This window comes from Electrona antarctica (assembly GCF_951216825.1).
Source record: "Electrona antarctica genome assembly, chromosome: 9".
In the NCBI taxonomy this organism is placed as follows: domain Eukaryota; kingdom Metazoa; phylum Chordata; class Actinopteri; order Myctophiformes; family Myctophidae; genus Electrona; species Electrona antarctica.
In genome coordinates this window covers 10,593,560-10,619,579 of record NC_136790.1, presented here as the reverse complement: position 1 = coordinate 10,619,579, position 26,020 = coordinate 10,593,560, and the positions used below count along the sequence as shown (strand labels likewise).

Here is a 26,020-nt window from a genome sequence, read left to right as displayed (position 1 = left end):
AGAGAGAAACGTGCAGGCAGGGGAAGGACTTCAAAGGAGAAACGGGGTAAACCAGTGGTTCTCAAACCTTTTAATTTGAAGGACCCCATAAACTATATTATTTGCAGTGCAAATCATTTCAAGTGTTTCAACCGGCCAGTGAAATGGGGTTTTCCGGTATATACACTAAGTAAGTAATACTGCACTAATTGTGTATCTGTTGTCTATGGCAGGGGTTCTCAACGTTTTTGGCCGGGGACCCCCGGAAATGCTTTGGCAATGTCTCGGGACCCCCGCCCCGCCCCCTCCCGACCCCCAATATAAATTGACTGCTACAATAACCTTAACGCATTTTGGGCGGGAACCCCTTTTGGTGTTTTAAGCATTATGTTATAATTTAGCTATTGAAAAATAGCAGATCTACAAGCTCATAGCGCGCCACCGAGTGGCGCGCTACGAGCTTGTAGGTCTGCTATTTTTGAAAAATCGTGAAAAAAAAATCCAAAATAAAAATCTTTTTTTTTTTTTTTTTTTTTTTTTAATAATTTGGTGGCCCCCTAAAATAATTTGGCGACCCCCCGAGGGGTCGCGACCCACGGGTTGAGAACCCCTGGTCTATGGCGTAGGCTAATTATTTACAGTATATCCCCCCAAAATCATCAAGGATGATTTGAACCTCTGGGATGAATAAATACTTCACAGAAATGTAGTTGGCTTTGTACACTCTTTTTGAGTGGTGTAAACCACTCCTACAACTGGCTTTGTTAGTTTACGTGTCTGTCTGTCTGTCTGTGCTCAAAAAATGAGCACGGTTGCTATGGTCACCCAGTTCACACGGGTGTGATTTCATTACGTCAGACATTACGTCAGACCACAGCTGATCAGTAGTATATAAGACCTTACACCACTCAGTTCACACGGTGTGATTTTTTTTTGTGACCAACTTTTTTATTTTTGTTTTTTTGTACACTCTGAGAATGTAGAAATGGACCCATATGGGCCCATTTGTACACTCTGAGAATGTAGAAATGGACCCATATGGGCCCATTTGTACACTCTCAGAGTTACCTGGGGGTCACTGTACACTCTGAGGATGTAGAAATGGACCCATATGGGCCCATTTGTACACTCTGAGGATGTAGAAATGGACCCATATGGGCCCATTTGTACACTCTGAGAATGTAGAAATGGACCCATATGGGCCCATTTGTACACTCTCAGAGTTACCTGGGGGTCACTGTACACTCTGAGAACCACTGGGGTAGAAACGGTGGACGGTGGAAAGGGAGACTCACCTTCACACACTCACACCTTCATGATGCGGGCAGAGTCAGGGAAGTCGGCAGAGGAAGGGGGAGGGGCCAGGCTGGTGGGGGAGGTGGGGGGACTGGGGGCGCACTGGGCTGCAGTGGAATGTGGGGGTGGGAGGGTAGGGTAGGGTGGTGTGTAGATTAGGGGGAATGACAAAAAAAGACAAAACAAAAAGTTATAATAAAAGAATGTGAGAAAACAGTGACAGTGCAATGTAAATGGATAGGAGGGTAACATGAGGTTGGGCACCTTTACAAGGAAGGGCAGCCAAACACGCGTGTCAACAAAATGTGAGCCTTGCGTGTATGTGGAATGCAAAACTATAGGGAGCTACCTGAACGAAATAAAACTGTACCTTAAAGCTGCACTAGCGCTTATGTGCTACCTCGGGTTCGAACGCAGGTCGCCTGCACAGTGCACACGTAAGTTGCCTTGCCGAGCCATGAGGCCCATAGGGCAGGAGCCTATCTCCTGTTTATGTAGCGTGAGGCAGCTTGATGTACAAGTACACCCCCTGGACATGACGCTAGTATGTCACAGGGACTTACCCCCAATCCAACCCTTGATGCTGAGTGTCAAGCAGGGAGGCACTGGGTCCCATTTTTAGAGTCTTTGGTATGACCCGGCCGGGGATCGAACCCCGACCTCCCAGTCTCAGGGCGGACACTCTAACCACAAGGCCACTGAGCTGGTGCACACGTGCACACGTGCTGAAATGTTTACCACTGAGCTAATATAGCCTGCCTGCTTTCTGCAGGAGAGACATTACATGTTGACGTTCAGGCAGTAGTACTTGTCCAGTTGTGTCAAACCGATCTAAATGTCTCAATGGAAACAGGAAGAGCAAATACAACTTGAATTGTATATAAGTTACATTGTATTAACATAGTCGGGGAAAGAAATATTGTATTCGCACAAAAATAGCACAGCTTTAAAGCTATAGGCGCAGACTGGTTAGGATATGTTAGGGGATTTTCTCAGCTTTGGGTAAAACGGCACAATCATTTTAAAATGGTCTTTCATAATCTGTAAATTAGTCTGGTCGAGATGAGGACCTATTTGCCAGACCCGGTCACATAACAACACACATTTAAACCTAAAGAGCAAATCATCCGTGGCCTTAAATTATATCAATAAGAGATGACTGACTAGTGGTTATTTAACATCATGACCTCAAGATGGAGTGAAATATGATCGCTAACCAAGCAGAGGAACAACTTTGGATTTAGTTTCTCCATGACTCCATCATTCCACTGTGTTTTATGTCTGATCATGCTATCTGACGTGTCATTAATTCTGTTTATTAGACTTGCTGTCATTTCAGCCTGATGTGTTGCTCCATCACCCCACCACAGTGGCTCCCCGGGGGGGGGGGGGGGGGGGGGGGGGGGGGGCACTGTGCAATAGGCTCGTAAATAGCCTATTGCACTTTATATACTCTAGAGATGTGGCATTATATTGCCCCTACTGGTAGAAATCTCTGTGGAGTGTGGATCATCTATGCTGATATTTCTCAACGCCCGTTTCATAGTTTCTTTTCTCCGTTGGTTTTTAGTTATAGTTACAATGCATTCATTGCCCTTTGATTGCTGTTTGTGATTCAAACCTACTTTATTATTATATAATCTAGTATAAGGCCTTTTAAGACTCTCTAGTCAGTAGTTAGTAGATATAATTGCGTATAGCCTGTGTAGAATGGTCAAGGAGAGAAACATATCTTAGACACAGAACACAATGAATATGTAATGTGTAGGGCTGGGTTTGCTGACCGGTCCTTTATAACCCTCAAACCTACTAGCTGGCTAGCAGCTACAAACATATGCCTGAATAAAATGTTGTTAAATAATTATTTGTGTTATTCAATGCCTGTTAATTATCTTACAGCTATTAATCACAGTCTAACAGACAGTTATTTGGAATTCAATGAAATCTTATAAAAGCATTAGCCTACTTTTCAGGGCATAAACCTGGGCATGGGACTGTATTGGTTAGGTGGTGCTGGTCATAAACCTGGGCATGGGGCTGTATTGGTTAGGTGGTGCTGGTCATAAACCTGGGCATGGGACTGTATTGGTTAGGTGGTGCTGGTCATAAACCTGGGCATGGGGCTGTATTGGTTAGGTGGTGCTGGTCATAAACCTGGGCATGGGACTGTATTGGTTAGGTGGTGCTGGTCATAAACCTGGGCATGGGACTGTATTGGTTAGGTGGTGCTGGTCATAAACCTGGGCATGGGGCTGTATTGGTTAGGTGGTGCTGGTCATAAACCTGGGCATGGGGCTGTATTGGTTAGGTGGTGCTGGTCATAAACCTGGGTATGGGGCTGTATTGGTTAGGTGGTGCTGGTCATAAACCTGGGCATGGGACTGTATTGGTTAGGTGGTGCTGGTCATAAACCTGGGCATGGGGCTGTATTGGTTAGGTGGTGCTGGTCATAAACCTGGGCATGGGGCTGTATTGGTTAGGTGGTGCTGGTCATAAACCTGGGCATGGGGCTGTATTGGTTAGGTGGTGCTGGTCATAAACCTGGGCATGGGGCTGTATTGGTTAGGTGGTGCAGGTCATAAACCTGGGCATGGGACTGTATTGGTTAGGTGGTGCTGGTCATAAACCTGGGCATGGGGCTGTATTGGTTAGGTGGTGCTGGTCATAAACCTGGGCATGGGGCTGTATTGGTTAGGTGGTGCTGGTCATAAACCTGGGCATGGGGCTGTATTGGTTAGGTGGTGCTGGTCATAAACCTGGGCATGGGGCTGTATTGGTTAGGTGGTGCTGGTCATAAACCTGGGCATGGGGCTGTATTGGTTAGGTGGTGCTGGTCATAAACCTGGGCATGGGGCTGTATTGGTTAGGTGGTGCTGGTCATAAACCTGGGCATGGGGCTGTATTGGTTAGGTGGTGCTGGTCATAAACCTGGGCATGGGGCTGTATTGGTTAGGTGGTGCTGGTCATAAACCTGGGCATGGGGCTGTATTGGTTAGGTGGTGCTGGTCATAAACCTGGGCATGGGGCTGTATTGGTTAGGTGGTGCAGGGCAGAAACCTGACCCTGGGGCTGTATTGGTTAGGTGGTGCTGGGCAGAAACCTGGGCATGGGGCTGTATTGGTTAGGTGGTGCTGGTCATAAACCTGGGCATGGGGCTGTATTGGTCATAAACCTGACCCTGGGGCTGTATTGGTTAGGTGGTGCTGGCGCTAAAAAGGTTGAAAACCACTGTTCATCAGACAGCAATGTGTCATTTCATTTATTATAGAGATGTTTGGTACTGACAGTTTAACAGCTCAAATAGGCTGACTGGAACTAAATAAATTAGTAGCATAGTCTGTGTCTGTTTCATTAAATGCATGTAATAGCACTCCTCACAATTCAGGGCGTGCTTTAGTGGAGTTATCCCACAGAGAAGAATTGCAGTGTTGTATTGGAATGTAACAGTGACAGTAATGGAACTCATTCATCAACTGAAAATGAAGGTCACCAAGGATTCAACTGATGATTCAATGGCAGCTGTAGTATGTCTGTTTTATGGACGCCGTCTCCGCAATGCTTTGTGACCACTTGCATGACTGGTGACTGTACTGGACAAAGTGGAAGGCGTCCCATATCCTAACTGGATCTGTGCATGAAATGTCTTGGTAGTTTTTTTAATATCTCAATTAACTCGCTGATAACTTAACAAACACTTACACTTTTTACACACACAGACCCCCAGTTAGCATTGGGCTTTGAATGAATTATGCAGCTATACAACGTAAAATCCTCAGCGTTACTTGTACACTCTTCAGAGTTACATTTACTGTACACTAAGGACTTTACCGTGTACGCGGGGGGAAAAAACATAATATGATGTTCTGAGGTAGCTGTTGTTTTGAGGCAAAGACAGAATGGGTGGGGTGTGGGTAGGGGGCGTAGTTTGAATGCCAGAGCGGCGTGGAGGTGCCCGTTCAACATGGCCGTGGCCCCACGATAGTACGGGGGAGCCCTGAGGGTTTGGGCTTGGTGGCGGAGGAGGAGGAGGGGGTGGCGTGGAGGGGGACATCCTCACCGGAGAGCAGGCGACTGCGGCGCGAGGCCTCGGCGGCCAGCGCACACGACATCTCGATGCGCTTCTCCTGCTCCTGGAGCTGCTGAACACAGTTCACCTGAACACTGCTTCCCTCCGATGGGCCGTCCAGCAGAGGGACCACGTTCTGCAAACTGGAGAGGGGAGGGGAGGGGAGGGGAGGGGAGAGGAGAGGAGAGGAGAGGAGAGGAGAGGAGAGGAGAGGAGAGGAGAGGAGAGGAGAGGAGAGGAGAGGAGAGGAGAGGAGAGGAGAGGAGAGGAGAGGAATAATAGATTAAAATCGGTGGTTTTCAACCCGTTTCATATCAAGGTCCATTACTTAGTCGCCATTTGAGCCACGAACCACCATTAGATGAGATTTAGCCTCAATTTAGCCTCAATAGTTTATTATCGTTGGATATGATTTTGTCCACAATTCCATGCTGCACGCACGCACGCACGCACGCACGCACGCACGCACGCACGCACACACGCACGCACGCACGCACGCACGCACACACACACACACTCTCTCTATCTCTCTCTCTTTCAGTTTATGGTAACACTGGCATAGTTGTGAAAGACATACTTTGATTTGGCAATGAGGGTCTTGATCCTCTCTACTTTCTTCTGCTTCTCCTTCTGCTCCTCTGGGCTTAGAGGAGTGTGATCTACGTCCACTTCAAGGTAGCGCTCAGGAATCAATACCTTGTCTGGAGCCATCAGCTGAAAACATATAAACACAGCATTATGCACAAAATCTATCACACACACACACACACACACACACACACACACACACACACACACACACACACACACACACACACACACACACACACACACACACACACACACACACACACACACACACACACACACACACACACACACACACACACACACACACACAAGCATTCATGCACGCGCACATGTTCACAAACGAACACATACCTGTAGATAAAACAACGCAATGCAATCTTGTCACGAATATTTGACTGTGAGATTTTAAATGGTTTCTTTCGTGTCTTGCTTCACAAGATGCCCTAGGCCAGATTTAGTAATGAAACTGGTGCTTCACAAGATGCCCTAGGCCAGATTGAGTAATGAAACTGGTGCTTCACAAGATGCCCTAGGCCAGATTTAGTAATGAAACTGGTGCTTCACAAGATGCCCTAGGCCAGATTTAGTAATGAAACTGGTGCTTCACAAGATGCCCTAGGCCAGATTTAGTAATGAAACTGGTGCTTCACACGATGCCCTAGGCCAGATTTAGTAATGAAACTGGTGCTTCACAAGATGCCCTAGGCCAGATTTAGTAATGAAACTGGTGTCTAGTTTAGGTTGCAGAAAGTTAGACAGTTACACAAGCTCCCTACGGACGGAAACATTGCCTGTGAGGAAAGACATGGAATGGCATGTACACACTACACAGCCATTGTAAACAGCTGTTAAAAGGTGTTTCTGCATGCTCTGACAACACAATTAGATAAGAATTCACACATGTGATGCAATGAAAATGCAAACATTGCATGTGTTGAAGGACATACAAGTGCTTTGGTGCTGTTAACAGCTGTTGCTGCGCACACAGCGTGAGGCTGAGGACAAAGATGAAACCCTCCAACTGTGCCCTGGACCCCCTCCCCACAGCCCTAATAAAACTAAACACCTGTGCCATAAGTCCCCTGATGACCAAAGCCATAAACCTCTCACTCCAGTCTGGCCTTGTTCCCTCTGCACTGAAGACATCATTACACCCCTGCTCAAAAAACCCACGCTAGACCCAGTTAACCTTGCCAACTACAGGCCAATTTCAAACCTCCCTTTTCTCTCAAAAGTATTAGAAAAAGTGGTGGCTGCACAACTCCAGGAGCATCTCAACAGCAACAACATCGCTGAGAAGTTCCAGTCTGGTTTCCGCACCGCACATAGCACAGAAACGGCTCTCGTCAGGGTCACTAACGACCTACTGATGGCAGCCAATGCAGGCTCTCCCTCACTCCTCATCCTGCTCGATCTGACTGCAGCTTTTGACACTGTTCACCATGACATCCTCCTGAACCGCCTTCACTCCATTGGACTCTCTGACTCTGCCCTAAACTGGTTTCAGTCCTACCTCTCCGACAGAACAGAGTACGTATCCCTGGGAGGGAAAAAATCCCAGACACACTCTGTCACCTGTGGTGTCCCCCAGGGATCCGTACTCGGCCCCGCCCTTTTCTTCCTATACATGCTCCCCCTTGGCCACATCATCAGCAAGCATGGCATTTCCTTTCATTGCTATGCTGATGACACTCAACTCTACTTCAATATCAACTCACGCCCCCCCCCCCCCCCTACTCACCTGAGAGCACCACAGTCCACTGACTCTTTTAAGAATGGACTTAAGACCCACCTTTTTAAGAAAGCTTTTCCCTAACATGTTTTACTGATCGTCCGTCCAGGAGCCGTTTTGCTGCGCACGCAGCCATTCACTTCCTGGTTTACGGGCCGACAATCTTCCTTATTTCATCTGAATCTACGGCGCTGTCCAAGGTTTTGATCATAACGGCGATGTTCTGTCCTAATTTATATCATTCTGGGAGTCCTTGACATGAAGACATTTTGTAGAATGTGGTCCTCGGGTCTTAATGGGTTTAATGTGACACACGGTGAGCGTGTCCCTGAATGCCTCACCTCTCTGTTGATGTCCACGGCGTAGTTCTCCGGCTCAATCTGCAACCGCCGAAGCCGTGCGATCTCTTGCCTGGGAGACTCCACCCCCTCGCCACGAACCGCTGCCTCCAAGTCCTTGATGTCCACCTCGTGAGCTGTGAGACGCCTCCGCACCTGGACACGCGCACACAATTTACTCAGTGATTGTATTGGACCACAGCACCCTGGTGATACGGTTTATGCAAATGTGTGTGTAGTGTAGTCCAGTCATAACCATGGTAGCATGATTATGTTGATGGTTTTTCCCATAACCTGAACCAGTGGGAACATGGTTAGATGTTGAACAGCAGAGAGTCCCAGAATGGAGACCGTATGCAGAACTCATGCATGTTATTTGTGTTCGCTCTGATGTGGATTTATATCCTGTAGACACAAAGTAGTCCATGTCCATAAAGTCCATGAAGACGGAGTGCCATGAAATAGAAAATGCAGGCTTTCTATTCCTGAAAAGTTGCAATGCGATAATGGACGCCATCGTTCTCACGATAATAAAGATAGGATTATAGGATTATAAGACTATAGGATTTTCTTTTTAAATCTTGATTAAAAATAATCTGCCTAACGATGATGTCACTAGTGGACGGGTTACTGAACTGCCCTCCTATGGCTATGAGACACAGACAGAGGGAAAAAAGGTATTTTTTTTATCATTAGTGAGGACCAATTATATGAAGATAAGTTGAAAAGTGGTGAAGTGGTCCTTTAAGCCGGCTGTGTATTTTAGTGTGTCACTAAAACGGTGTATCTTCGATTGGGCCTTTTGACTGAAAGGCTTTGCATATTATAACCACACATGGGGGTCTACCATAGAAAAAGTACAAAACTATGGGACCCCAAGTCCCGTCCAGTTTTCCAGTCTGTGTAGTAATCTGCTGACATGGATACGTCACGTTTAATAGCCTCCTGTATGTTGTGGTCTCCTATGTCAAACGCAGCACTGACACCTACTGTTGTAGCACTAGGAGTGAAATTCTGCCAACAATGGATGCCGTTGAAGACTTAGTTTAGAGGTAGGGTAAGTGATATTTTTGGGTTAAAATAACTGTTAAATAGCTCTATAATTTGATAGTAAGTGTTAAATAGCTCTATAGTTTGATAATAATCATTGCTAAAAAGTGTTTGTTCAGTAACAGGGGTCTCCCTGTCTCTCCAGCTCTTTAGTGAACAGAACATGCATTTTCAGGTTGTGATACCAATGGTATACAGAAGCACTGAGAAAACTGCCTTTCTTCGTCCTTTTTTCCCAAACTTGACTACAGGAGCGGTGCTATAGCACTGACGAAGGCCTTAAGACCGAAACGTTAACTTTTTAATTGCACTTTGTCTCGGTCTAAGGAGTTTTCCTTCATTTTTTATACAGTGAGCGAGTCTTTTTCTGTCCAGTTTTCCACCAATGGTATACAGGCAGGGGAGAGAACTCTTACAGCCCACAGGATAAACAAGTTAAGTTGAAAGTGATGACAGACACAGCAGACACAACTGGCACTAGAACACTATAAAATTGATGGATGAGTCTCTCCTGATTGGCTGAAATTGGCAACCAACCAGAAAATTGTTTATTGCAGAGCTGGGAGGACCCATGTTACTGAACAAATATTCTATCACAATGATTACTATCAGAATATGAGTCTTGGACTTTTTCAGAAAAAAAAACAAAACTTTTAGTTTTAACCTAAGAAATGTCGCCCTACCTTTAACAAGAGCAGTCTCAGTGCTGTGGTGTGGCTGAAATCCTGATTGGAAGATATCAGAGCCATTGTTTAGTCCTAAGAAGTTGTTCAGTTGTTGAAATACAGCTTTGTACATTTTCTTACTTAAAAAGGGGTTAGATACGGGCCAATAATTGTTCATTATTGATCTAGAATAGATTATTACTTGCGCGAGCAGAGCGTGCGCAAGTACTGTTTTCGGCTGCGTATGTCGTTGACACCCTCGGCCAATCAGGGCGCTGCGTGCATACGTCGTTGCGTCGCTCGGCCAATCAGAGCGCGAGCTGGCAGCTTGCTGCGTATGTCGGTGGTCCCTTTGGATAGCCTCCTTGTGTTGGTGGCGTTGCTCGGCCAATCAGGGATTGGCTGATGACGTAACTATGTGTGTTTATGTAAAAACATGTTTAAAAGACGTGTGGATGACGTAAGTCACGTAACCAATTTAAGTTTATAGTATATATTATTAAAGGAGCATTCAGTGATTTGGGTAATTTGGAAACCCTGCGGTCCGCCCTGGTAACAAGCCAACAGCACACACACTAAGGCCCGCCCCCGCTCGATCATGATTGGCGGAAGGCCCCTCTCATCCTGATTGGATGAAGACTTGGCCACCTAGCCAAAAACGAAACCTAAGGTTTTTTGACCCCAGGAGTTAACTGGGGACAGGGAGGAACTCCTTATATGGTCAGCACACTCTATAGCAGGGAGGATTATCACAAAAAAAAAAGATATTTGAAGTAAGTGAAATCACTGAATATACCTTTAACTATATATGTCAGATGTTTCAATAACTTGATTGGGGTCTGCTTATAGCGCAGTAGTTGACGGTGGAGAGCCGGGGCGCCAAACAGAATGTAAGTTGACAAGAGTCAGAGATAAGTTGCACGCTCTGCTCGCTCACAAGTAGGCCATTCATGGCCAACTTGACAGAGTGCAGTTATTATTATTTGTTTTAAGATGACTCGATGACTCCATGCAGTTCGTAGGGCCTGTGGGAAGCAGCCTGAGAAAAGAGACGTGTTGACAATTTGTAGGAGATCTGAGCCCATGCAATTTGGAACATTTTAGAAAAAAAGCCTGTTGGCAGAAAATCAAGGCAGCAGGAGGAGGATTTCAGATGTGGTATAATGTCTTCCAAGTTTTCACAGCTTGTTTTCAGCTCGTTTCAGACAGGGATTATATCACAGTGTTTATGTGTATGTCTTGCATTGTTGCAAAGACATACATTGCATAATTACAACTTTTCCGGCAGGAATTGTTGCTTTTTGAACTGTTTGTTTTGTTAGGGCTGGAACGAATGTACCAGGGATCTGTAATGTTGCCTTTGTTTCCTCGTGTTATTATTTGTATGTGCATGCGTGCGTGTGTGCGTGCGTGTTTTAACCGGCCTGCCACCGGGCACGAGGAAAACGAGAACCTACTCTTTCTAACTGCTCCGCCAAACGCACATTTCTCGTGTTCGAATTGTTTAACCGCTTTTTGATCGGTTTCGATGGCTAGCTGATGTTGCTACCGCAAACAATACTCTGGGACACAAAACACACAATGGCCGCGGCCATTTTGAAGATGCGCACGCATCCACTTCCATTCTAAGCCCTGCATTCAAAGCCCTGTATCTCAGAAACGACATTGAGGGGCAGTTTCTGGCCCAGACAAGCGTTTTCAACGGCCTGTAGCAGGCGCTGTGATACTCGTGGTCGGCTTTATCCACCATCGACCGAGAGAACAACAACTGGTGAAGACACCACACACATCAGTTTGTCACAGGAACATGCGATTATGGATATTTGGCTCTTCAAAGTAAGTGTTACGCGCGATAAAACCCTGGCAGTACGCGATCGAGGGATTAATTAATGCTAGCGGTAAATGGGTTAACTCCCATACAGCAAAAAGCCAAAGGTTCATTTCAAACAAGGCATTCAATCCACATTCACGATTGTGTTGAAAGTGGCCTATAACAACATACCACTTTGTAATTGGTGGACAGGTTCAGACTGCGCCTCTTGTCCCTCACAGAGCTGCTCTGGTTCCGGCGGATGCGCTCATTCTGCTCCTCTACGCTCATCTTAGACTTCACCTCCGCTGGGAAGACTGCACTCTTTGGGCGCTCCTGTGGAACAAACACACCTTAAATGTTAAAAACATCATTCTAAGAAGGTCCTGGGTTCAATTCCCAGTTCCCACTGGATGGGACGCTGTGGGTGCTGGGGGCGTGTTCTATCCTCATCAGTGCCCATACCTGAGGCGGAGGTGGGGTTGGCGAAAGGGCCTTTCTGTGTGGAGTTTGCATGTTCTCCCCGTGTCCCCTAGGGTAGGTACGCTCACAAAAAAACATGCAGTAATCCTGGTCTCTAAACTATACCTCCCCCTGGCCAGCCAGGGCGCCTGATGGAGGGGAAAGGAACTGGTGGGAATAACGTGTTCCTTCCACGCGCTACGTCCGGCCGGGGAAACTCTCCCCAAGCAGAAGCAGCTTGGACTCCTCATGCATAGAAGGAAGCATGAGGTCAGTCCGCTGCCCTCCCCAGGTTGGCAGAGGAAGTGTAGCGCCCAGGATTACATTAGACCCATTATGGTCCATTTGGTTCCTAACTATCATTTAGGTGGGGACCCCCTGGAACTGCCTCAAGGACACCTGGGGGTCCCCGGACCCCACTTTGGAAACCACCGCTGTAGGTCAATGCAAAGGCCTGCAGATCAGATCAGGCCCTGCCTGGGTAATTGATTGCCCCCTGAGGCTTTGGTTGTATTGGTTTTACAGGTCTCCCTAAAAACAATAAATAAATCAACCCGACAGACAGCTGCAGTTGATTCAGAACGCTGCCGCTCGATTCCTCAGTAAGACCAAGGAAATGTTTCATGCTATATATTACTCCAGTTGTCAGATCCTAACCACTTGATCCCTATAGCGTCGCAATTCAGGGCATGTCATAATGTAGATGAAAATAGCCAATCTACAAGTTCATAGTGAGTTGTGACACTTTCACTTATAAGTGAAACAATTGAGTACTTTTCGCACCACTGCTGAGAATGCTGGACGGTACGACTAGTATGGTTTCACTTCAGTCAAAACCTGGAAAGGCGAGGCAAATAGAATCACTTTGATCCTGCGGTGAGGCAGTCCAGCCTGAGACGTTAAGCCCATGGTTGAAAGGAAAACATGGCAATGTGATGGATGCTATGAAAGCCTCAAACTGATGGATGTTTTGAGTGATCAATATAATATGGCCGCATTTGACCGGTTCACCTGTTCTGGTACTGACGTTAACTACCCGATGCGATGCCCGCGTGGAAAAAGGCTTGCGTTAGGATGACGACTAAGACCTCTGAATACACGTATGGCCGAGCATAAGCGTGCCATCTGCAATGGTCCCAGATAATAGATTACTGATGTTTTGTAAAAAATAAAAAATGTGTGGTTGTCACAATTTGGGAACCACAGCCTTTAGAGCAGTGGTTCCCAAACCTTTTAGCCCGTGACCCAAAAGAGAAATTAGCAGATCTACAAGCTCACGTACGCGGCGCGAAGCGATTGGTTGTGAGCTTGTAGATCTGTGAGCTAGTAATTTATGGAATTTCTTCGATTTTTTTGTTTATTTATTCAAGAAATTATTTAGAAAAATCATTTAATTTGGTATTAAATCATGAAAACTGCATGTATAGCTTTTTTGGGAATGTTTTTTGAAAACGAGTACAAATTATAATAATTAAAATCAAAATGTAGGAAACCAAAAAATGGAAGGGACCCATACAAATGTGTGTGCGAACCACAAATGCGTCCCGACCTACTGTTTTTGCTTTAGAGGATAATGAATCGCGGGTACTGTACATTCCTGACATCAGGCCTTTCGGTTCAACCTACCCGGGAAATACCGTTTGGCATCTTGCCGTTGCGGCGGGTGACCCCGTCGAAAGTGCTGTCTGGTTCATCGGTGGGCGACTTTGTCCTCGGAGGAACGATGCCAACTATACGCGGGCACACACAAGACAGAAGGGTTCAGACCATGGGAAAAAAGATTAGGTCTACACCTCAGCGAATAGGAATAAAACATATCATTCCCCAAGTAATTTGATTTGATGTGTTATAATTGTGTTATAATTACGGATCACATAATTATATGCACGGTGGGTGTAATCACAAGCACTGTGAGGTTGGTTATTCTTATTTAAAATAAAAACATATTTTGTTCAACGGATGAGCTTTCCACAAGTCGACTAGTGATCCCCTTCAGTAGGGTTAATCAAACTAATACATTTAATCGATTATAAAAATCTATCGATTATTTAATAAAATAATCAATTAATAATTCTATTTATAATTATCTATACTATTTTGGGCATGGGAAAAAAAGCTAAAAAGAATTGTCAAAAATAGAGAAAATACCACATCTACACCGTTGTGTATAAACGTATAAACTCAAGTGGTTAATTGATTAATTGATATATATACATTTAAACAAAATATATATAAAACTCAATTATTCGACTAATCGGAAAAGGAATTACGATATAATAATCGCTAAGAAAATAATGGATATTTGCGGTCCACTGTTCAGCCAAATAAACACTTGGTCAGATGCTGTACCTTTATTCATGTTGGACAGTCTTTCTTGTTCCTGTTCCTGCCCTTCGTTGGCATGTGGCCGTTCTCCATACTTGTGCTGCAACACAGAGAACCCGCTGTCATCCAATCCAAACACAGAGAACCCGCTGTCATCCAATCCAAACACAGAGAACCCGCTGTCATCCAATCCAAATGAAACATTCTCGCAGGAAGTGAGGATCCAGAACTGTTCACTACTGCCACTGGGACCCAGAATGCATTAGAGTGGTTCTCAAAACGTTTTCATTTCAAGGACCCCCCCCCCCCCATCATCATCTTTTGTGAAAGAAAACCAACTCTTCTCAGAGTTCTCAGAGTTACAGACCTGTGAGGGTCCGTGTGAAACCCTGTCTTGGGGTCCCCCTGGACCCCACTTTAAGAACAACTGCATTAGATAATGTGGATAGAAATGATAAGATCAGCTAGTGTCTTTTATTTCTCCATGGCTTCACAAAGAACACACTATCTATCTATCTATGTCTATCCAGCCTTCGTCAGTGTGTCATCACGCTGACGATGGCTGGCCGGCCCCAACCGTTTGTTCTTTGTAAAGGCATTATGGAGAAATAAAAGAAACTCCCTGATCTTTCCACTCTGAGTGTGACCCTTCACTTGATTGCCAAATGGCATTGTGTGAAGAGGACGCGTTGTCCTTAAAACAATGGCACTGTTGACCAGAGGAGTCAGAGCGCAGTGGTAGCAAAACGATTGAAATGATAACACATTGGACAATGGAAGCCATACATAATTAGATCAGTGGTTTGCACACTTTATACATTTCAATGACCCTTAAGCCCAAACCACACCAATGGGTCGAGACGCAACAGAACGGTTTTAGCGTTCGTCCCAGCGTCCCATACATGTCCTATTGCAGGTCAGCCGACGCAAGTAGACCCAAGTGATTCAATTGGTTCAATTCAATGGGTGCTTGCAACTACATGCATCGACATGCGTCTATAATAAGGAGTTGCATGGCGGCCATTGGTGTGGTTTGGGCTTTACAGTTAAGTTACACACTGTAAGGTTCACTTTAGAACCCCTCCCCCCCCCCCCCCCTCCCCCACTTTGAGAACCACTGCATTACATAATGTTGATAGAAATGATGAGCTTATGTTAACCACATGAACCCTATAGCCTAACAGCTTACAAGCTTGCAACATCTTGTAGATCTTGTAGATTAGCTATTTTCGGTGAAGAGATGTGGTATGTGGAGAGAGCCAAAACAAGGAGTGGATCAAGCATATAACCCTGGGAGACCCCGGCCCGGTCAATGAAGAATATATAGGGTTTGAGAGTGGTTAAAATAAACTCATGCCATAACTAGCTGCATATACCTATTATTGACCAAAGCAGAGTCGTACAGTCTACATGACAGATATACAGATGCTAGCAAGATCACATTACTGTACTACACAGATGCACATACAGAGAGCACGGTGGAAAAGACATGTCATTGTGGGGAATTCCACACCTCTGGGGTTTGTCGTATCGTTGGTTGAAAAGAGTGCTACGGTACAGTGTACTCTAAGCTAGACAGTGCATTTGCATCCACAAGCACACAACATAAATTCACAGACGGCCATTTGTTTAGTGATGTTTTGCACAGCTTGATGTTTGTTGGTGACCGGGTAGTCAACAAAACGCAAAGACTATAACATACTGTCTCTCTAGATTTTGATCAGGAAATGAAGCCTGCTTTAAATGCAAGAGTTAGAAATAGATTTGCCTGATTAGTTTGAAATCGGAAGTCAAGGTCTTTAACCACTTAAGCCCTAGTATTGTATATTTATCATATATCATATATATTTTTAAATCATTTGTTGAAAATATCCAATCTACGACCTCACAACACATCACATTGCAACGCATTGTGAGCCCAAATAGGGCTGCCAGGGTCAAAGTGGTTAAGGTGTTTGAGCCATCAAAAGTGGCGCTGGCCCCTCTGAAACTAGAAGTGCTCTGGGAACGCAAAAAACACACACAGATGGCGATGAGAGACACTGTAGGTGATGACAGGACAGAATGGAGTTTTGATGGAAGGATTATGGAGGATCTGTTTTAACTTTTGGACACTATTGTAATGGCTAGGGGGGTGGGAGGGGGGGGGGGGGGGATTGAGGATGGTTGTTTCAAAACAAAATCGGGGGCAGGGTTTCCCCTCCCGCCTCGAAATACCTGTCTGCCGTGAGACTCTTCGTCAAGGTAACCGTCACCAAAGCCCAAGCTGCGTAGCCAGGCGGCACTGTCAAAGGGCGGGGGAGGGACGGAGGGGGGGAAGGTCGGGGAGGATTCCAGAGGGTAATAGGATTTGGGAAGCGGGGGGCGCGGCGGGCCAATTTCCTAAAGTCATTGGGAGGGAGGGAGCGAGGAGAGGGAGGGAGCGAGGGGAGGGAGGGAGGGAGGGAAAGAGAGAAGGACAAGGAGGAGGGCAGGAGGTGGAAGGAGGACGAGGAGGAGGAGGAGGAGGAGGAAGAGAGAGCGCTGTGCGTCAGGAGGAGTGACAACAAGCCAGGCAGAGTGCAGAGCAGAGGAGTCATGGTGGGGACGATTCTGTTTGTTTGTTGTGGAATGGTGCACTGACTGACCTCCCCACCATTGGCAGTCAGCGGGGAAAGGTCATCGGCACCTAATGAGATGTGTGGTCTGATAGGCTGCATGAGGACCATGTCCACTAATACGGTCTTTATGACCACTAGCACCAATCATTTCTTCAGTTCGTCTACGACGTCGTCAATACTTTGAGTGTTTTCAATGACCAATAACGGTTATTTCAACGGTCACTTCAACGTTGAATGTCAAATTTTAGCTAAATAAATTGCCATGCTTCTTTCTAAGCAGAGCTGGCTGTAGACGAGAAGGTAAGGCAACAAAAACTAAGTCGAGGTCAACTAATGAGCAATCGTTAAGTACAGCACATGCCTTCCTGCAGTGGAGGAACCTCGTTTGCTTCTCCATAACGCTCACAATCTAGAGGTTAATGCAATTTATGGTCCTGTGCTGTCACACTTCATGAGCAACAAGCACGCAGCAGCAGCAGCAGCCACTAGGACTCTAAAAACCAAATGACTTATATGAGCTCCTGAACCATTTAATTGAGTTAGAAAGCTGATGGTTAACAGTAGAATGTCCCTTTCCTACATGCTCCAAAAGTGCATAAGGGAACTTAACTAATCCCCAGCCGCAGCCTATCATATAGGTCTTCCTTCCTGAATCAATTGCCATAAAGCTTTGATTGAATCAGGCCAGAGCACATGGATGGACTGTATGCTGTCTCTGTTCAGAAAGATAGATGTTGGAGATAGGTGCCGTTTCTTTGTTTTGATTTATTTATTTTTTAAAGATGAAGAAGAGAAAAAAAAGACAGAAATCCCCAGAGGCAATGAGGATCATGTGGTGACCCCGGAGCAGTCCAAGAAAGGTCACTTACAAGGCAGATCGGAATCTGTTGGAGTCGCGACAGCTGATTAACCTTTCTTTAAATTGAACCGATGACGAGCTAAATTAGTTGCTCAATGTCTCCAAACGAGCAGACCAAAAGGACGCCAAATACACTTTCTGCATGGGACATTTTTGTGTTACGTAACTCACTTAAAAAAAATGTGTTTGACACGGGGGTGGCTCTCTCTGGATTCAAATAAGTAAATAACATACCGATATTAATTGATTTACAAACGTCTGACATGCTGGAGCACAAGGGTCAAGTGCAAATGGGTGGCTATTCATTACATCGTTATATACGGTCATGTCGGTTTAAAAATGGCTCTGCATCATTCTACCTGAGGCCATGCAGGGGGAAATTGATTGTGGTACCGGGCAGTCATTACCGACAAACTGAACATTGGGGTAAGAGAGGGGCCGGATTCGTGCAGACCCACGTGACACATGGGCCTGTGGCGGGAACTGGTACTCTGTAGTGGCTGTCCGAACATGTGTGTTTTCCGGTGTCGACGTGTAGAGGTCAGGGAAATCATAAGCCTCATAATCGTCTTGAAACAGTCGGCGCTGCGCTTTGGGGAGAGTAGAAGAACGCCTATTATCGTGAGACGGGTACCTACGGCCATCTTGGTGGCCGACCGGGGCAGGAGGTGAGCGAGGGTCTGGGTAGACGTCTTTTCGGTAGCCAACCATGGCTTGCCAGACGGGCGCATTTGAGGTCGCTCGACCGAGTGCCTGGCCGGCAGCATGGGTTTGATATTTATATGAATTCTGATGATATGATTTGGAGTCGTGTGACGAGCCCTGGCGTTGCCTGGCCTGTCGTGCGGCCCTGCTTTTTTTAACTTGATTTAAACACAGGTCGCATTCTGGGCTGATGGTAGGGTCGGGGTTATGGTCTTCCTCCTCTTCCACAGGCTCCAGTTTCAATAAGGAATCTCGGAGGCTTTGGAAGGTAGGTACCTGGAAGTTATTTGTGGGCCAAGAAAAGGTATGAGGGTCTAGTGGGAATGTTTGGTTGTCTTTAGTTTCATTAGTGTGGGACGTTGTATGGTCTGCACGGAGGCATGGGTCAGGGCCCCTGTAGCTGCTGGGTCTCGGCCTAAATCTGACACGATCGGGTTTGGGATCCGTTTCGAATCCGGTCCATGACCATGATTTGGGTCGAGCTCTGCGACTGGGCCTTCTACGGGACTCTGCGCTGGTGCTAAAGTCAGCGAGGGTGCTACTGGCGCATGGTTGAAAGCTGGCGCTGGGGTCAAAGCGTCCCGTGCTTACCTCGGGGCCCAGCTTGGTGGGGGAAGGCTGCGTAGCAGGCATTGGGGAGAAGGGGCTGAGTGGACTGGTGAGGCTTACTGAGCTCAGGGGACTGGCTGGACTATTGGTGCTAAAGGAGCCTGGTGCACCGCCGACCACTGCAAGAGACAAAGATGGACATACAGAGAAGTATTGCTATAGTTATAATATTATAGGATATAATAATCATGATGAATCATAATAATTATTCATTATTATTACACAGCTTGGTTGAATGCTTGATTCGGATTGGTCAATCGCCAAATTCAGCGGTCTGTTATTTCTGGATAATGAGCTAATTAGCCTGTCGGTGATTTATCTAGAAACAATAACCACTCAGCCATACATTATCCCTTACTAATTATGTCTATTATGTGCTGTCGTCCCTCCCCCCTTCCCCCAACACACAAACACACACGCACACAATTTTCCAAAATTGTCTTTGAAATTCAGACTTCTGGAATCCCTGCCCCAAATAACAATAAAATCAAGTGGTGCGTAGGTTGTTTTCAAGGTATCATGTGTGCGTGCGTGCGTGCGTGCGTGCGTGCGTGCGTGCGTGCGTGCGTGCGTGCGTGTGCATGCGTGTACCTCTGTGCTTGGCTGTGTCAGTGCCTCTGGATGAATTACTCTTGTGCAATCCCTCCAGCACATCTTGGACCCGCCAGAATTCCTTCTGGATGTGCCTGTGCACTAACTCACTCTGTAGCACGCCAGGAGAGAGAGAGAGATAGAGAGAGCGAGAGAGAGAGAGAGAGAGAGAGAGAGAGAGAGAGAGAGATAGGAGGTTGTGTGTAATAAGAGAGAGTGTATGGGCAGAAGACAGTGAAAAGGTTTAATATAGGTCATACTTTTTCTGTCAGTAAACATCTTAAAAAAAAAAAAAGGGGAATATCCATGGGACCTACAGTAGTCATACATTACTCCTATGAGGAGATTGTAAAATATTATTATATAATATTACAGTATAATGAGGACAGGGCTAGTATGCCCTGATAGATGAGGGACCTTTTCACCCCGTGAGCGTAACCTTTAAAAAAAAAAAAAAGCCCCTGCCCTGGGGGGGCAGGGGCTTTTCTAATCCAGTTGAATACCCCTGACTCTCAACTTAATGGAAACGAGATCCTCTACATTAGTTCTGGACATCATCATCTGGTAGAAATTGTGAGATATGTACAGTACATTTGTCACTCATCCATACTTCCTTCCTAACCACTGCCAAAGTTGCAAGCGCTTGGCAACTGTCAAAGCACACAGAGCCTTGATAAATGACTGCCCAGCCTTTCGTCTCGATTTACAGCTCACAGCTCAGAACCCCACAGATACACACTACACAGTGCATTTTGTCCCCTGTGTATACGTTGCAGACTGGCTCTCGTTTCGACAAACACACACTTTTTATGGGTTATACTGTAGTGTAATGTGTATAACTGAGCGCGCGGCACGGAGGAGCAACGGGAGCAGATGACTCACTGTCCTCCAACACACAGCGGAGCATCTTGGGCGGTCCTGGATGCTTTATAGAGCCTTCTCACACACACTGGGACCCCGCTTTATGGGTTGGGAGTAAATATCGCCTTTTATTTGGTTTCCTCTATTTCCTCAAAAGATTCTTATTTCAAAAATGTAAAAGAAAAGAAAAAAGTCAGGCCAGTCCCTAGGTTTTCAAATAATATGCCGCTTTTGTTGGTAAATTATTGCAAATGCTATCTTACACATACAGTATTTCCACAGATTGATGGCCCATATACAGTACACCTGACCAGTCCAGCTGCAGAATGCCAGGTCATCTTTATTAGTCTTTTATTATTATTTTGTCACCCTTTGTGTTACTAGTGTTACTACTTCTCTTCAGCTCGGTGCTGCTATGACAACTGAATGGCCCCCAGGATGAATAACGGTATCTGTGTATCTACAGCATGCATCTATGCCAGGGGTATTCAACTGGCGGCATTTGGCCCGCGGAGCGCCCCCTAGTGGCCCTTGGAATAATTTCCCAAAAAAAGAGAGCTTATTGAAGTTACAGGTATGATGTGTGCGATATAAAGTGCTAGATCATCATAATAATAATCCTAAATATATATATTATGTATATAATCCTAAATTATTTATCATTATTATCATATTCAAGGGCCTTTGGAGAGAAATTAGACAGACTCCTGCAGTCTGTGTGTGTCTGTGTGCGTGTGTGTGTGTGTGTGTGCGTGTGCGCGCGTGTGTGTGTGTGTGTGTGTGTGTGTGCGTGTGCGACTGTGCGTGCGTGCGCGTGCGTGTGTGTGTGTGTATGTTTGTATTTACAGCTAGTGCTCGTTGACGCTCGTTCTGTCAAATAGGTCTATTCTAAGGTATAGTATATACTTGTATAGACATATATCACCCTGTGCTCATACTGTGCACAAATGTATTAGCCTACATAAATCTTTGTGTTTGAACACAAAATGCATTTGTAAAACATTTCACGCTTCGTGCGCACGCTGTGCAGCCCTCCCACACACAATCATTCTACAGTTGTGGCCCCCGACCTAATCTAGTTGAATAGCCCTGATCTAAGCTGTGTGACCTCTGATGAGAGGCCATTGGTTGTACCTGTCCTCCTGCATTAAGTTGCTCCCAGAGGTCTCCGTGGATGGCATTGGCCTCGTCCTCCAGTGCTTCAAACTCCATGCGTGATGTGGTTAGAGCCTGCATGGGGGCAGTACAAGGACACGCAAGATGATTTGTGGATAACCTTTTTAAAGAATAACATACTGTAGCCGCAGTAGATTCACAGTGCATAAATATAGTGCTGCACTGGCCTCTGCAGGTTGAAATGTTCCAACTAGGGTGCTATTGCAACTGTGGTACACCACAGATATGATGTAAAAACGCAACCATGAGGAAATAGCAGCCTGAAAGACCCGTTTCTTTTCATGACTAGAGGTACTATGTACCGATTTGCATGATGTTATGAAATATTGTCAGTAATATGGAAAAAATATGTCTTGCAAAAATCAAGCTCCTGGTAGCGCTATAACAGTTTCTGAAAGGTTTGGGGGAAGAGGTTCTGCTCTGGAACTGTATTACAAATGTTTAGTCTTTCAGCTTTGCCAAAAGTAGCGCAATTATCTCGGAGAAAGATGGCAAATAAATGACACGATTAAATAAAACTGAACTCCAGCTCTAACTGGGCCATTTCATCAGACGGGGATAGGATCGATGGCATAGAGACAACACCAAGTGAAACTGATCTTTGTGTATAAGTACAAATGTTATAGTGTTGTTGTAGTATATATAGGACATGTGCACAGGACTTAAGACTCTTACACTGGAGGCCTGAGAGAGCTCTCCTCTGATATTGATCAGCTGATTCTGTAATGTCTCTTTCTTCAGCTGGAGCTTGTCCATGGCCAGAGGCTGATTGTGGTACAGCTCCATCTCCTGATGTGTGGCCACCAGTGCCCCCTCTAGGCTGTCCTGAGAACAACACGTGCACAATAACACAGGTTGAGGAGGTGAGGTGCAGACATGATTTTTTTTACAGGACCAGTGAAAAGCCACTGGAAGTCAACAGGTGTAGATTGATCTCTCTCTCTCTCTCTCTCTCTCTCTCTCTCTCTCTCTCTCTCTCTCTCTCTCTCTCTCTCTCTCTCTCGCCGTCACAACAGCCATAAACAGACAAATAGACGATCTACAAGTACAATATATGGACCTGAGATGTACTGCAGTGGAGAAGAGGTAAAAACATTGGAAATTGAAAATACTCAAGTCAAGTACAACTACCTCAAAATTACTTAATGTACTTCACTTTTTACTTAAGTGCAGTACTTAAGTAGGCTAAATGTACTTGGTTACTTTGCACCACTGCATGCTGGTGGAGTCGTGGACACATTATGGTGTGTACTGTACTGTACAGTACCTTGTCCATTCTCAGTCTGTGGACCACCGCCTCCTGGTCCTTCACAATTCTGTTCTGCTCACAGAGTCGGCCCAAGATCTTCTAAAGGGCGGGGGAGGGGGGGGGGGGGGGGGGGGAGAGCAAAACACTTGAGACAGAGGCACTCATGTTGGGGGAGGGGGGGGGGTAAGGGACATGTGGTAGAGAGCAGAACACTTGAGACAGAGATCATGTTTATTGCTCACGCAATGAGGCATTAAACCAACGGGAGATGGAAATAAATCAGGAGTGAAGCCGCAGAAGAATGTGTGCGTGTTTGTGTTTGTGTGTGTGTGTGTGTGTGTGTGTGTGTGTGTGTGTACGCACGTGCGCGTGTGCATGCGTGCGTGCGTGCATGCGTGCGTGTCTGTCTGTCATCATAAACTCATTAGAATGTATACATCATGGAACAGTTTTGAATTATGAATTCTTCCCAATGAAGAATAACACAGTGGGAGGAATTAGGGGTGTATGTGTATGTTTTGTTGTGTGCGTGGGTGCACGTGTGTGTGTGTGTGTGTGTGTGTGTGTGTGTGTGTGTGTGTGTGTGTGTGTGTGTGTGTGTGTGTGTGTGTGTGTGTGTGTGTGTGTGTGTGTGTGTGTGTGTGTGTGTGTGTGCACTGCACTTACACTGGTCTCAATCTCGTTGAGTTTGAGCGTTGGATGGAGCTCCCTGTTGTACACGTCGTGAAAGGGAGGCACCTGTGAAAATATGAGTCATAAACACAGTCATGCAATATACAAGCTTACTGTACGGCTTTCTCCCACCTGGGAGGAACTAAGCATTCACAATATAATTAAGCAGTCGTTCGTTATTCTGAGACATGTTTGGGGAAACACATCTGTTCACCCGTCAACCAACAAACCCCCTGTGAGCCAGTGAGTGAAGTAATGATGTGAGTGAAGTAATCATGTCAGAAATCACTTTGCTGGCCGAGGTTGTTTTTGTTACCATGAATAATACAAGTTGGGCCATGTCCATAATTATGAACCCATTCAGGACAGGAACACTTTTTTGGTGTTTAAAGCATTATGTTATGCTTTAGCTATTGAAAAATAGAAGATCTACAAGCTCATAGCGCGGCACTGAGTGCCGGCGCCGCGCGACGAACTTGTAGATCTGCTATTTTTTGAAAAATCTTGAAAATCTTGTGGTGCAAATCTTTGAATATATATTCTTTCAGAGCGAACGTCTTTAACTCAAATGTTTGCTTCTGGACCAATATATTTTCAGATGGGGGTCGGCGGCCAATTTCATATCATTTCTGGGGTCCTTGACATGAAATAGCTTGAGAACCACTGACACAGAAACATAGGTTTTTTCAGAAAACTTATTTTTGATTTAGAAGACATTTTTTTGAATCGTCCTCAGGTCTAAATGGGTTAATAATTTATGCACAGTATGGAGTGTTTGAACGGCCCAACTATGTCGAGTAACAACATAACATTTGGAGCCACAATGGAATTACTATAGATTTGTATTTATTTGTATTGCTACACTCGAGAGGGCTGTCCATGCCTCAGAATGAAGAAACCGTGTTTGATGCAGCATTTCAAATAAATTGTGGTTTTCAGTGTATACAGCATTTAAATAAAATGCCAGAGTGTGTATACAGCATTTCAAATAAATTCACAGTGTGGTGTTCAGTGTATACAGCATTTCAAATACATTGACAGTGTGGTATTCAGTGTATACAGCATTTCAAATACATTGACAGTGTGGTGTTCAGTGTATACAGCATTACAGCCGTAGCTTAAAAAAAGAAGAATAAGAAATAAACTACAATATTTGCATATAGTCTACAAACAAAACGTTTTTTTCTTTTTTCTTTTTTTCATTAATGATTTGGCAAACAAGCCGCCTCAGCACGATACCTTCCTACACGGTTCCAAACACACGGTATCAAACACACGTATATCTTGATCGTACCAAAGAACAAATTCAGATGATGAAATAAAATAATGATGAATGCCACTATATAATGTTGATGGAAACGATCTTAAGAGCGCTTTAATATGAAATCTTTATAGATGTAATGTTTAGTGAATGAGGTTGAATGTGTGGACATCGCTTGCTATTGGAATGGAACTCAGACCCAGTCGACGCAGCACGGCGTGGGCATCGCTTGCTATTGGAATGGAACTCAGACCCAGTCGACGCAGCACGGCGTGGGCACTCGCTTGCTATTGGAATGGAACTCAGACCCAGTCGACGCAGCACGGCGTGGGCATCGCTTGCTATTGGAATGGAACTCAGACCCATGTCGACGCAGCACGGCGTGGGCACTCGCTTGCTATTGGAATGGAACTCAGACCCAGTCGACGCAGCACGGCGTGGGCATCGCTTGCTATTGGAATGGAACTCAGACCCATGTCGACGCAGCACGGCGTGGGCACTCGCTTGCTATTGGAATGGAACTCAGACCCAGTCGACGCAGCACGGCGTGGGCATCGCTTGCTATTGGAATGGAACTCAGACCCAGTCGACGCAGCACGGCGTGGGCACTCGCTTGCTATTGGAATGGAACTCAGACCCATGTCGACGCAGCACGGCGTGGGCACTCGCTTGCTATTGGAATGGAACTCAGACCCATGTCGACGCAGCACGGCGTGGGCATCGCTTGCTATTGGAATGGAACTCAGACCCAGTCGACGCAGCACGGCGTGGGCATCGCTTGCTATTGGAATGGAACTCAGACCCATGTCGACGCAGCACGGCGTGGGCATCGCTTGCTATTGGAATGGAACTCAGACCCATGTCGACGCAGCACGGCGTGGGCACTCGCTTGCTATTGGAATGGAACTCAGACCCATGTCGACGCAGCACGGCGTGGGCACTCGCTTGCTATTGGAATGGAACTCAGACCCATGTCGACGCAGCACGGCGTGGGCATCGCTTGCTATTGGAATGGAACTCAGACCCATGTCGACGCAGCACGGCGTGGGCATCGCTTGCTATTGGAATGGAACTCAGACCCAGTCGACGCAGCACGGCGTGGGCATCGCTTGCTATTGGAATG

The 26,020-nt window shown here is 45.8% G+C and overlaps 1 protein-coding gene across 1 annotated transcript in view; it reads right to left on the bottom strand.

Moving 5' to 3' along the window:
- plekha6 (pleckstrin homology domain containing, family A member 6) overlaps window positions 1–26,020 on the bottom strand; it is a gene marked incomplete at its 5' end in the record, with an annotated part of 56,104 nt that overhangs the window by 2,672 nt on the left and 27,412 nt on the right. Inside the window, 13 exons of the mRNA XM_079509745.1 lie at window positions 1,275–1,382; window positions 5,333–5,484; window positions 5,919–6,055; window positions 8,006–8,158; window positions 11,720–11,863; window positions 13,616–13,719; window positions 14,339–14,414; window positions 19,070–19,206; window positions 19,679–19,790; window positions 21,674–21,769; window positions 22,391–22,540; window positions 22,983–23,063; window positions 23,631–23,702. Coding sequence (XP_079365871.1) covers window positions 1,285–1,382; window positions 5,333–5,484; window positions 5,919–6,055; window positions 8,006–8,158; window positions 11,720–11,863; window positions 13,616–13,719; window positions 14,339–14,414; window positions 19,070–19,206; window positions 19,679–19,790; window positions 21,674–21,769; window positions 22,391–22,540; window positions 22,983–23,063; window positions 23,631–23,702 — 1,512 coding nt within the window. The 3' untranslated portion in view covers window positions 1,275–1,284. The remainder of the gene's footprint in view (window positions 1–1,274; window positions 1,383–5,332; window positions 5,485–5,918; window positions 6,056–8,005; window positions 8,159–11,719; window positions 11,864–13,615; window positions 13,720–14,338; window positions 14,415–19,069; window positions 19,207–19,678; window positions 19,791–21,673; window positions 21,770–22,390; window positions 22,541–22,982; window positions 23,064–23,630; window positions 23,703–26,020) is intronic.